Below are 11,857 nucleotides of genomic sequence, written 5' to 3' on the forward strand. Positions count from 1 at the left end.
CACTTTTAATTATCGTACTTTTAATTATCGCAATTTAATTTTATCGCATTTTTATTCGCAATTTCATTATCGTTATTTACTTTACGCTTTAATTTAAAGTCTTGTATTTATTTTATATTTTACATTAGGTTTTAACTGCGACTAAAGTTTTAAAATCGACAAACCGGTCATTAAACGGTAAAAACCCCCCTTTATAATAATAATATCACTTATATATATATTTGTATTTTTATAAAAGTAAACTAATATAGCGTTGAGCTTTGCTTAAAGATTTCCCTGTGGAACGAACCGGACTTACTAAAAACTACACTACTGTACGATTAGGTACACTGCCTATAAGTGTTGTAGCAAGGTTTAAGTATATCCATTCTATAAATAAATAAATATCTTGTGTAAAATTGTATCGTATTTAATAGTATTTCCTGCTAAAATTATAAACTATTTTATATACACCTCGTTCGACATCAATTTCTTTAATACCTGAGAATAAACATGCTTTAAAGTGTCAACCAAAAGGTTGGTGAGTTCATTAGTTTATCATAAACAATCATTTTCATTATTTTAATAGACCACAAGATTTCTGTCTATAAATATATATACACTCGCAAGTGTATAAAAGTATTCTATAAGTTGTAGGCACCCGGTAACAAGCCTTAACGTTCATGTTTTACTCTCTGAAGTACACCAGATCAGGTGTGTTTAAAATAACCTCGAAGTACTAAAGCATCCCATAGTCAGGATGGGGTTTGTCAGGCCCAATAGATCTATCTTTAGGATTCGCGCCTACCGTACATAGACAAGTAGTTTAATGTTACCAAGCTAAGGGTATATTTCTGGTTTAAACCCACATAGAATTAGTTTTAGTACTTGTGCCTATTTCGTAAAACATTTATAAAACAGCGCTTGTATTCCCAGCCCAAAAATATATATAAAAAGGGAGTAATGAAACTCACAATACTGTATTTTGTAGTAAAAATACATATGACGTCATTGAACAAGTGCAATGTTGGCCTTGGATTCACGAACGTATCAATATTGAGATTCAATATTGCAGGAAAAGTACGTAGACGCAACGGAGATGATAAACACTAGTTTGACTCACGAGCAATACTCCCGAACCAAACCCATAACCTCCATAGCTTTAACCCATAATTTCCTTAGCTCTATCCCGCTTGAAAAATAATTTCGAAATCACTCGGACAGCACTCCGTCGTAATATTCTATGTATACTGATAATTTCTTGAAATAATACGGAGTAAATATATATATATATGTAAATCGATTGAGAGAGTTTAGAGAAAATATTTTCAAGTTTCTATGAAATAATGAAACCTAATGAATTCTATTTATAATAGATTTTTGAATTATTAAAGTGAATTATTAAAGTATGAATTATTAAAGTGAATTATTAAAGTATGAATTATTAAAGTGAATTATTAAAGTATGAATTATTGAAGTGAATTATTAAAGTATGAATTATTAAAGTGAATTATTAAAGTATGAATTATTAAAATGAATTATTAAAGTTAAGGTAAAGTAAAAATAAAGTAAAGGTAAAGTTTAAGTATATAGTAAAAGTATAAAACTATGTACGTATAATACACGTATAAATATATATAATATTAATTTAAATCATTATATATATTTAATAAAATAAAATATTAATATCGTTATCTTTATCATACTGGTTAAGTAATGAGTTGTTAAAAGTGGTTCTAGATATTTATAAAAGTTATATACGTTTTAATAATAAAGTTCTTTTTAAACTGAAAACGTTTTTGTACGTTTGAAACTAAATCAAATAAATATGATAATTTTGTTTTCCAAAACTAAATATATTTAAGAATCATTTTGTTTAAAGGTTAAAATAATGGAAATCGTTATATCATAAAATGTTTTAGAAAAGTAAAATCATATATATTCATAATAGGTTTCAAGTTTTTAAATTACAGTCTGTTGGTGAAGCATGCGATAAAGTTCAAAGGTTAAATAAACGTATGAAATCATCTTAATGAAAAATGTCGAGTTACTTAACTTGTCGATATCCAACATCTAAGTTATTTACACTCCACGTTCTTACTTATAAATCACTTTACCATTTTTCGAATGTCGTCAAAAAGAATAGATTTCTTATATCATAGTGGACCTCATAACATATACCCGTAATCATATCACAATGTATCTGATAAATCAATCATTTGATATTATCTTCTAATTCCATCGATAAACATATTGAAACAAATACGTTCATGTAAAGTATTATACGTTTAATACTTTATTAATATTTTTAAGTTATAATATATATATATATATACATATATATACATATTTATTTATATATAACGGTTCGTGAATCGTCGGAATTTGGTCAAGGTTATAATGAATGTATGAACACAATTTAAAATTCTTGAGATTTAACTTAACAAACTTTGCTTATCGCGTCGAAATAATATAAAGATAAAGTTTAAATTTGGTTGGAAATTTCCGGGTTGTCACATGAATAATGTGAATGACGTAAAATTACCTTATTAACATTTGACATTAATAAAAACTACAAATATACGGAGTAGTTGTTTAAGAAATGATCTTGATATAATTAAAGAAAAATATTACATAAAAATTAGGTGTTTAATGGTTAAGAGAGAATTCTAACTCTTAATAGTTCAACACTGAATATTAAACCATTAAACATCATATGTCATTCAGATGTCAGAAACAAACGCTAAATGCTAAATAGCTCCGTTTGACGACGAACTTATAGGAGCATTTAGCTTTTAATTTTTATGAAAAATGTCCTATTTAATAAAAAGCTCCGTTTGATTAGAGGAATTTAAAACTTTTAGATATGAGAAACATTTTACTATTTATTTAATAGATTCGGCTACTTTGTCAAACAATAAATTATTTTTAAAAAGCTAAAAAGTCATAGCTACCGCCTAATTTTCACAAACATACTCATACGCTAAGGGTTAAACAAACTCAATCTTATTTTTATTGGTACATTGTGTAAAGAATTTTTTTATGTAAAATTTGTATTAACATATTAGTATTTTTTTTTTTATCATCATATATTTCCGATAAGCTGGGAAGATAATTTCTTAGTGACACTTGTTTCAAATATGTTTAATATGTTTAATTGGGAGGTTGAAAGAGAGATAAGATGAATGTGAAACAGGATTAGCCACCCCAACACAATTTCCCGATTTACACAAATTATTTTCCTGTAGATATAAACTTAATTTGCACCACTCAAACCTGATCCGTTATATCCAATGCCTGCCACATGTTCGACGATTTGCCCAACTGAAAAAAATTAAAATTCAACATATGCCACTGGTTACTGATTTCGAATTACCGATAACAAACGATTGGCTTTAAGTGATCGCAGTATGATAGTGTAGTACAGACACCAAAAAACCACATCGTGTCCACGTGTTCCAATGCCGTCATTTTCATTTTGCAAATTGTAGGTTAGTATTCTGTCGTTATCCAAGCAAGCACTCACCCACCATCTCAGATCTGTTTGAATCTTTATTTATTGGTACGTAGTACTCCGTATTATTTATTAGTGTATATACCAATACTGATATGCTACCGACTATATACTAGGAGTATACTAATACTATACGCATACATATAGAGTTATATTTGGTCCTTTAAGTTTACGTAGTAACATTTACTGAATCTTGATTTTGGTTATTAACTTATTATAGGATTGGCTACAAACATATAATAATCCAACTTTATCTTTTTCAAAAAAAAAATAGGTTGTTTGGCCATGTTATTTGAAAGGGGCATTGATATATCTACTTTAAGTTTTGATAAATTCACTCACTGGTATGCATAGTTGAACGGTACATTACTGTTAAGCATTCTAAAAGTGGATTTATCAAATTTACAAGTGAAAATATCAACACTCGAGATAAACATCACAAGGTTCTGTGCAAGTCAGAGAGATGTATGCATGGTGCCGTAGAGTGAGCATAAATATGATCTTGTTTGCGTTAATTTCAGCGTTCTTATACCTGATATATGCAATTATGCTAAGCAACCATTTAACCATACCTGATATACAAGATACAATGAAATATTACTATAATATGAAATACAAAAGATTCAAATCTTTTAACATGCTAATCAAACACTTTTTAATAAGCAAAATGCCAAACACCAATAAAGGTTAAAACTTTTTACATACTAAAAGAGTTAATTAAGTTGCAAATGAAACATATGAACCAAATATGAAAGTGTGTGTATACTTTAGTGTCTAAAGCATAAATATTAACCCTTTCATGATGTCACGTGACTAGGTGAGCATATATGAGGCCAGTGTATACCCAGTACCCCCTTTTTATCACCAACCCAAAACTCCCTCACAATATCAATCACTTAAAAAACAGTCTTCATCTTCTTCAACTGAACTTGATTCATTCAAGTTCATTTGGGTCAATTAAACACAATGGAACGTGCACGCAGGCTAGCAAATAAAGCCATTCTTGGCCGTTTAGTTTCACAAACTAAACACAACCCATCATCCCCTGCACTTTATTCACCATCAAGGTATGTTTCTTCATTATCACCATATGTATGTAGTGGTACAAGAACATTTAAACCAGATAGAAACATAACCGGGTTCGGGTCACAAGTTCGATCCATATCAATTGAATCTTTGAAACCAAGTGATACTTTTGCACGTAGACATAACTCTGCCACCCCAGATGATCAAACCAAAATGGCTGAATTTGTTGGTTTCCCAAATATTGATTCACTCATTGATGCAACTGTACCTAAATCGATCCGTTTACAGTCAATGAAGTATTCGAAATTCGATGAAGGGTTAACTGAATCACAAATGATTGCACATATGCAAGATTTAGCTTCTAAAAATCAAATCTTTAAGTCTTTTATTGGTATGGGGTATTATAATACTTCTGTACCTCCTGTTATATTAAGAAATATAATGGAGAACCCTGGTTGGTATACACAATATACACCGTACCAAGCCGAAATCGCGCAAGGACGGCTCGAGTCCCTGTTGAATTTCCAAACTATGGTGACGGATCTAACGGGTTTACCGATGTCGAATGCGTCGTTACTCGATGAAGGAACTGCAGCTGCAGAAGCTATGGCTATGTGTAATAATATCTTTAAGGGTAAAAAGAAAACTTTTATTATTGCAAGTAATTGTCACCCACAAACTATCGATATTTGCAAGACTCGAGCCGATGGGTTCGATTTGAAAGTTGTAACCGCTGATTTGAAAGATTTCGATTACTCGTCTGGTGACGTTTGCGGGGTGTTGGTTCAGTATCCGGGGACCGAGGGTGAGTTGTTGGACTATGGTGAATTTATTAAGAACGCGCATGCGAATGGGGTCAAAGTTGTGATGGCTAGTGATTTGTTGGCTTTGACTATATTGAAGCCGCCGGGTGAGTTTGGGGCGGATATTGTGGTGGGTTCGGCTCAACGGTTTGGGGTCCCGATGGGGTACGGTGGGCCCCACGCAGCGTTTCTTGCGACTTCTCAAGAGTATAAACGAATGATGCCTGGAAGAATTATTGGTGTTAGCGTTGATTCTTCGGGTAAGCCTGCGTTACGTATGGCAATGCAGACCCGAGAGCAACATATCAGGAGGGATAAAGCAACTAGCAACATTTGCACAGCTCAGGTATATTTCATAGTAACCAGTTTTAAATGTTTCTTTGAACATATTTTTCTGATTATCTAATTTTTTAGGGTCAAATAATCAGGTTTATTAATCAGCTTCTTATTTGCAAAGAATATGATTATCAAAGAGTGAACTAAAATTTTAATTACTCTTGTTTTCACCAAATTTGAAAGATTTTTACTCCCCTCTAACAAGACATATTCCTTAGACGTAATCCTTTTTACAAAAACTAATAATAGTGTTGTGTATTCTTTTTGTTAAATAATCAGAATTTTTCAAATATATTGGTGTTGTTTGTTTTTCAGTATGTAGATCTTATTAAGTCTTATGTCTGCGCGCCCTAAACTGTTTGTTTTTTTGAAGACATAAGATAAAATAATGTCTTATTCTGTTTGCAAACTCGCAGACTTAGAAGTACATGATTAAGTTATTTTACAAACATAAAAACAAACAGTCTTCACTATTCAGTATACTGACCTTTAGACCACATCTTTTCTATAGACATGGTCCAAAGATCTTCAGACAAAAACATCTTAGAAAACAAACAACACCATAGACTATTGATCATCCGATTTTTACAACTTAAGACAACAACAAGAGCATATCCAAACACTATTTTGTTTGATTACAGCTAAATATCTTATATCTTATATCTGACTTTGATTGTTTGGAACAAGCCTTTTTGCATATCTTTAATGGTTTAGTTATATAAAGGTTTACTAATGTCTCTTTTATGTACTCAATAAGTGTTTTGGAGCTTGACACTTGCATTTAAGATGTTTACGTGTTTTTTTTAAAAAAAACTTTTTGTTTATTTATTAATTATTATACAGGCATTGCTTGCAAACATGGCTGCAATGTTTGGAGTATACCATGGACCAGAAGGCCTTAAAACAATAGCCCAAAGGGTCCATGGTCTCGCAGGCACATTTGCTGCAGGGTTGAAAAAACTCGGGACGGTTCAAGTTCAGGAACTCCCGTTTTTCGACACTGTGAAGATAACATGTGATAATGCCGGTGCAATAGTCGATGAAGCTTACAAGCATAAAATGAATCTTCGTATTGTGGATAAAAACACCGTAAGTATATTTGCAGGTGATGTTTACCATTTACGTACGCAAATTCTTGAACTAATTTTCAGATATGTTCTTATTAGATCACTGTATCGTTTGATGAGACTACAACAATTGAAGACGTCGATACTTTGTTCAAAGTTTTTGCCTTGGGGAAACCAGTGAGTGTATTGTTTTTGCCGATATTTTATACATTTTTTTTTTTTTTGTACAGCAAGTTGTAAGTTTTTTTTTTTTTTTTTTTTTTTTTTGCTTCCTTTTTTTTTGTAGGTGACCTTCACTGCTGCATCTATTGCACCTGAGGTTCAGGATGCTATTCCTTCGGGGCTTGCAAGGGAGACTCCGTTTTTAACTCATCCGATTTTTAACGCGTATGCTTCTTTCCATCTTGTTTTATTTATTTTATTTAAATATATTTGAGTCTCAAAATCACATTTGAATAGTTTGACGTGCTATAAATGGAGCAATTATCATCTTGTGATAAAAACAACTGAAAAATGTACAATGATCACTGTCAAGTGGAGGTAGCAATTTCAACCCACTTACCTACAAGTGGGTTGATTCAGGTTATGTTGTATCCCGAATCGGTTAAATATTTAAATAATCATAAAAGAAATGGGTCAACCAGACCGAAAGTCGTCCATAGCGTATCTAATGTGTTAAACCTCCTATCATCTTATTATAAGGTAGATTATGGTTATGATTAATATACTACGATTCTTGTAATCACATTTCACAAACTAATTATATATAATAAAAAATCGAATGTGTTTAGGGTCAATCCACCTCATACAAAAGATTACCCTTTTAATGAATTTACCCGACCCGGCCATTTTGCTATATCTAATATGATGTAAAGAGTTACATGATTCTATTTAATATTCAGTTACCATACGGAGCACGAGTTACTACGATACATTAGCAAGTTGCAATCAAAGGATCTCTCATTATGTCACAGTATGATTCCGTTGGGATCTTGTACGATGAAGCTTAACGCAACTACCGAAATGATGCCTGTGACATGGCCCGCCTTTGCAGATATGCATCCTTTTGCTCCAAGCGAACAGGCAAAGGGCTACCAGGTAACCAATTTTTCATCTATAATTTCAAATCATTTAGTATCTTTTAAAAAACCTAAAGAAAACATTTTTTTTTTCTATTAATTTACAGGAAATGTTCAAGAATTTGGGTGACTTGTTGTGTACCATTACTGGATTCGATTCTTTCTCTTTGCAACCCAACGCTGGTGCTGCTGGAGAATACGCTGGATTGATGGTTATCCGAGCATATCATATGGTATGTGTAAATTAGTTGACGAATTATTCCACTATAAAGAAAGTACCTTTAGTGCAAATTTTTGAAATTTTGTTGAATTTTGTCAAATTGACCAAAGTTTACCAATTTTGACTTAGGCTGACCATATTTGACCAGTTGACCAGTTGACCAAAAAGTCAACTTTTGACCAATTTTCTGTAATTTTGCGAATTTTCCATATTTTCAAATTTATCAGGTTTTCACATAAAAACTTGATATGTTTGTCCAATTGACTCCGAAAGTCAATGTTTGACCAAATTTCAAAAACCTTTCGTATTTTCGGCATTGCGCGCATAATAAAAAAAGTTGTTGACTTTGGTCAACTATAGGCAAGAGGAGATCATCAGAGGAACGTGTGCATTATTCCCGTATCGGCACACGGAACAAATCCCGCTAGTGCTGCTATGTGTGGAATGAAGATCATTACCGTAGGAACCGATTCGAAAGGTAACATTAATATTGAAGAGGTACGAAAGGCTGCTGAGGCGAACAAAGAGACTTTATCTGCTCTTATGGTAAGTAAAAATCAGAAATATTGGTAATTTCGATTCGAGCACATACATGTACTAGGGATTAATTAATGAACACAAATTTCAGGTTACGTATCCTTCAACTCATGGAGTTTATGAGGAAGGTATCGATGAGATTTGCAGAATTATTCATGACAATGGAGGTCAAGTTTACATGGATGGAGCCAACATGAATGCACAGGTATAGTAAAAAAAAACTTACAGAATGGATAAAAATGTTCGAAACTGTATGGGTCTAATTTTTGAAAATTGTCTTTGGTTGTTATAGGTTGGTCTGACAAGTCCAGGATGGATCGGGGCAGATGTTTGCCATCTGAACCTGCACAAGACGTTTTGCATTCCGCATGGTGGAGGTGGTCCCGGTATGGGTCCCATCGGTGTGAAGAAACATTTGGCACCATACTTGCCTTCACACCCTGTGGTAAGCACAACAATCGGATATCGGTTAGCAATAAGTTTGAAATCAATAGAAATGGTTATGAACGAGCATAGAGCGGCCCGCGCGTTGCTGCGGGAAATGGTTTTGCTCTATACCTTAAACCAAAAATAAAAAATAAAAATAAAAAATGCCGTCGGCATCCAACAAAAAAAGGAAAAGAAAATGATAAATTACCAAAATACCCCTACTAATGAACAATACCAAACGGCAGTGTTTAGTGGGTAAAAAGACATGGATGTTGGCAACAGGAAAAGAAAATGATAAATTACCAAAATACCCCTACTAATGAACAATACCAAACGGCAGTGTTTAGTGGGTAAAAAGACATGGATGTTGGCAACAATTAGTATATTTATAAATTATAAATATAAATTGGTTTTTGTTTTTAATTGATCATGATAACATGTCCACCGTTTGAGCTAATTGTACATCTTGATATGAAGGTGGCGACGGGTGGCATACCAGCCCCTGAACACAGTCAGCCACTCGGCACGATTTCGGCTGCACCTTGGGGTTCGGCACTTATCTTGCCCATATCGTACACGTACATTGCTATGATGGGATCTCAAGGAATCACAAATGCATCAAAGATAGCTATTTTGAATGCAAATTATATGGCGAAACGTCTAGAGGTAGCCTTTTATTTCCTTGCAGTAAATAATATATCATCATATTCGTTAAAAATACATGCATATAACTTTGGGTATTAATTACATTGCAGTCTCATTATCCAATTCTTTTCCGTGGTGTCAATGGAACTGTTGCTCATGAATTCATTGTTGATTTGAGACCATTGAAAGTAATTTCTTTTTTTTTTATTTATTTAATTTGTGTGTGTGTGTGTGTTTTTTATTTTAAAGATAACGGGACTAAAAGTTGTAAATTTCAGACTACTACTGGAGTAGAGCCAGAAGATGTTGCTAAACGTCTTATTGATTACGGGTTTCATGGTCCTACGATGTCATGGCCCGTTCCAGGAACACTCATGATCGAACCCACTGAAAGTGAAAGCAAGGTATAATTACAATTATTATTATATGATTAACAAACTGTTTTTATAAATAGAATTATTAGAAATACAGGGTCAACTTTCGACCCGTTTGACCCATATTATTGGTAGTTGTTTTATTTTACCAGTTTGATCTGTTAAATATATAGACAACCCACATTGACCCATTCATAACTAAGTGGGTTGAAAGTTCCTCCTCTTAAGTGATGAAGATTTTGTAGTTATGTATGCTTTTTCGTGCATTATACTAAAAGTGTAAAACTTTGGATTTTTAGGCGGAGTTGGACAGGTTTTGTGATGCATTAATCTCAATTAGAGAAGAAATAGCAGAAATTGAAAAAGGAAAAGTTGATATCAACAACAACGTCATCAAGGTATTTTAGCAGTTAGTTTAAATAATTTCAGATTATTTTTTTTATCATGAATTAAACAGTGATATAAGAGAAATTATATATACAGGGTGCTCCTCATCCGCCGCATGTACTCATGGCTGATAAATGGACAAAACCGTACTCACGAGAATACGCAGCGTACCCTGCTCCCTGGCTTCGTGCTGCCAAGTTCTGGCCAACTACATGTACGTGTTTTTTGCCTTTAAAAAAAAAAACAAATAATCATACCTTAAAACGGCGCGATAGGCTGGTCAGGCCAGTTGAGTCGTCTAGTCGAATGGAATTAGCTCAAAATGGTTAACTTCTATGTGTGTGTCAATAGGTCGCATTGGGTTGGGACCCTGCAATTTTTTTTGTCCATTTGTTTTTTTTTTTCTTTTTTTTTTTTTGTGCGCGTGTGAATATCTAAGGCCTTATAAAAATGTATACACAAAAGTATATTATACATGTGAAAAATGAAATGATTTAGACATCCTAAACGTTTTAATCTTTTTTGTAGTTTACCTATCAGGCCTGTTACAGATAGAACATTACTATAAATGACCCATTTTAATATAGTTGGGTTAAAATCACCACCCACACTAAATCAAAATTGTGTTATTGCACGTACATACTACTGAATTAATATAGTGAAACGGAATTTTTTTATTTTTGTCGAATATTAATATTGTGTGGTGTTTGTGGTGACAGGCCGTGTGGACAATGTGTATGGTGACCGCAACCTCATTTGCACCCTTCAACCAGCACAAGATTACGAAGAGAAAGCGGAAGCTACTGCTTAATTAATTTATGAACCATTACATGTGCTTCATGGTTCTTAATTACTCAGATTTATACTTGAATATGTTCTTGTATATACACGTTTCATATTCCTCCTACGCCTTACGGCTGCTGGATTTTATGATATTCCTGTAATCATGATGACCAGCTGCTATGCTCTGCTCTTATCACAATTCCTTCTAATCTATAGTTTTCACTTGTTGTGAAAGAGAGTGTATTCACCAGCATCAGCTTTCAAAAATTTAGGGGTGTTATTGACAATAGTAACAGTAATAGTAATACGATCGTTTGAATAAAGTGATTTAGGGGTATGCTTACTTAAAAAATACAGTTTGGACAACTTTCACGCGATACATCAGTCAAAGGGTTTATAGCCTAATAGTATTCGAGGAGTATTTTAACCAAAAAGGTTGGGGCTCAACCCTATCTTTTGAACAAAGAGTAAAAGTACTTGTGGATAACCCGAACATAAAAAACCTAAACATTTACATTTGCATGGGTTTACAACTTTACGTTGACCTGGAGTCATGGTCACTAATAGACCCCACCATCGCGATAGAATTTCTGCTCCCGCCAAAAAAAAAAAAAAAAAGAATCTACTGCTTGGATCTAATGAGATCTCATTGAGATCTAGGTTTTTGATCCCGATTTT

General features: G+C 33.1%; 1 protein-coding gene across 1 annotated transcript; it reads left to right on the top strand.

Annotated features, from left to right (window-relative positions):
- Window positions 1-4,344: 4,344 nt before the first annotated feature.
- LOC139847969 (glycine dehydrogenase (decarboxylating) A, mitochondrial-like) lies at window positions 4,345-11,413 on the top strand. The gene is made up of 15 exons (XM_071837709.1): window positions 4,345-5,668; window positions 6,502-6,747; window positions 6,825-6,902; window positions 7,012-7,112; window positions 7,628-7,823; window positions 7,912-8,037; window positions 8,385-8,570; window positions 8,653-8,766; window positions 8,854-9,006; window positions 9,468-9,656; window positions 9,746-9,823; window positions 9,914-10,039; window positions 10,309-10,407; window positions 10,493-10,610; window positions 11,116-11,413. The coding sequence occupies exons 1-15, from the start codon at window positions 4,460-4,462 to the stop codon at window positions 11,205-11,207; spliced, it is 3,111 nt and encodes a 1,036-aa protein (XP_071693810.1). The 5' UTR covers window positions 4,345-4,459; the 3' UTR covers window positions 11,208-11,413.
- The last annotated feature ends 444 nt before the right edge of the window (window positions 11,414-11,857 follow it).

The sequence above is a fragment of the Rutidosis leptorrhynchoides genome, chromosome 5 (genome assembly GCF_046630445.1).
Source record: "Rutidosis leptorrhynchoides isolate AG116_Rl617_1_P2 chromosome 5, CSIRO_AGI_Rlap_v1, whole genome shotgun sequence".
NCBI classification, from domain to species: Eukaryota; Viridiplantae; Streptophyta; class Magnoliopsida; order Asterales; family Asteraceae; genus Rutidosis; species Rutidosis leptorrhynchoides.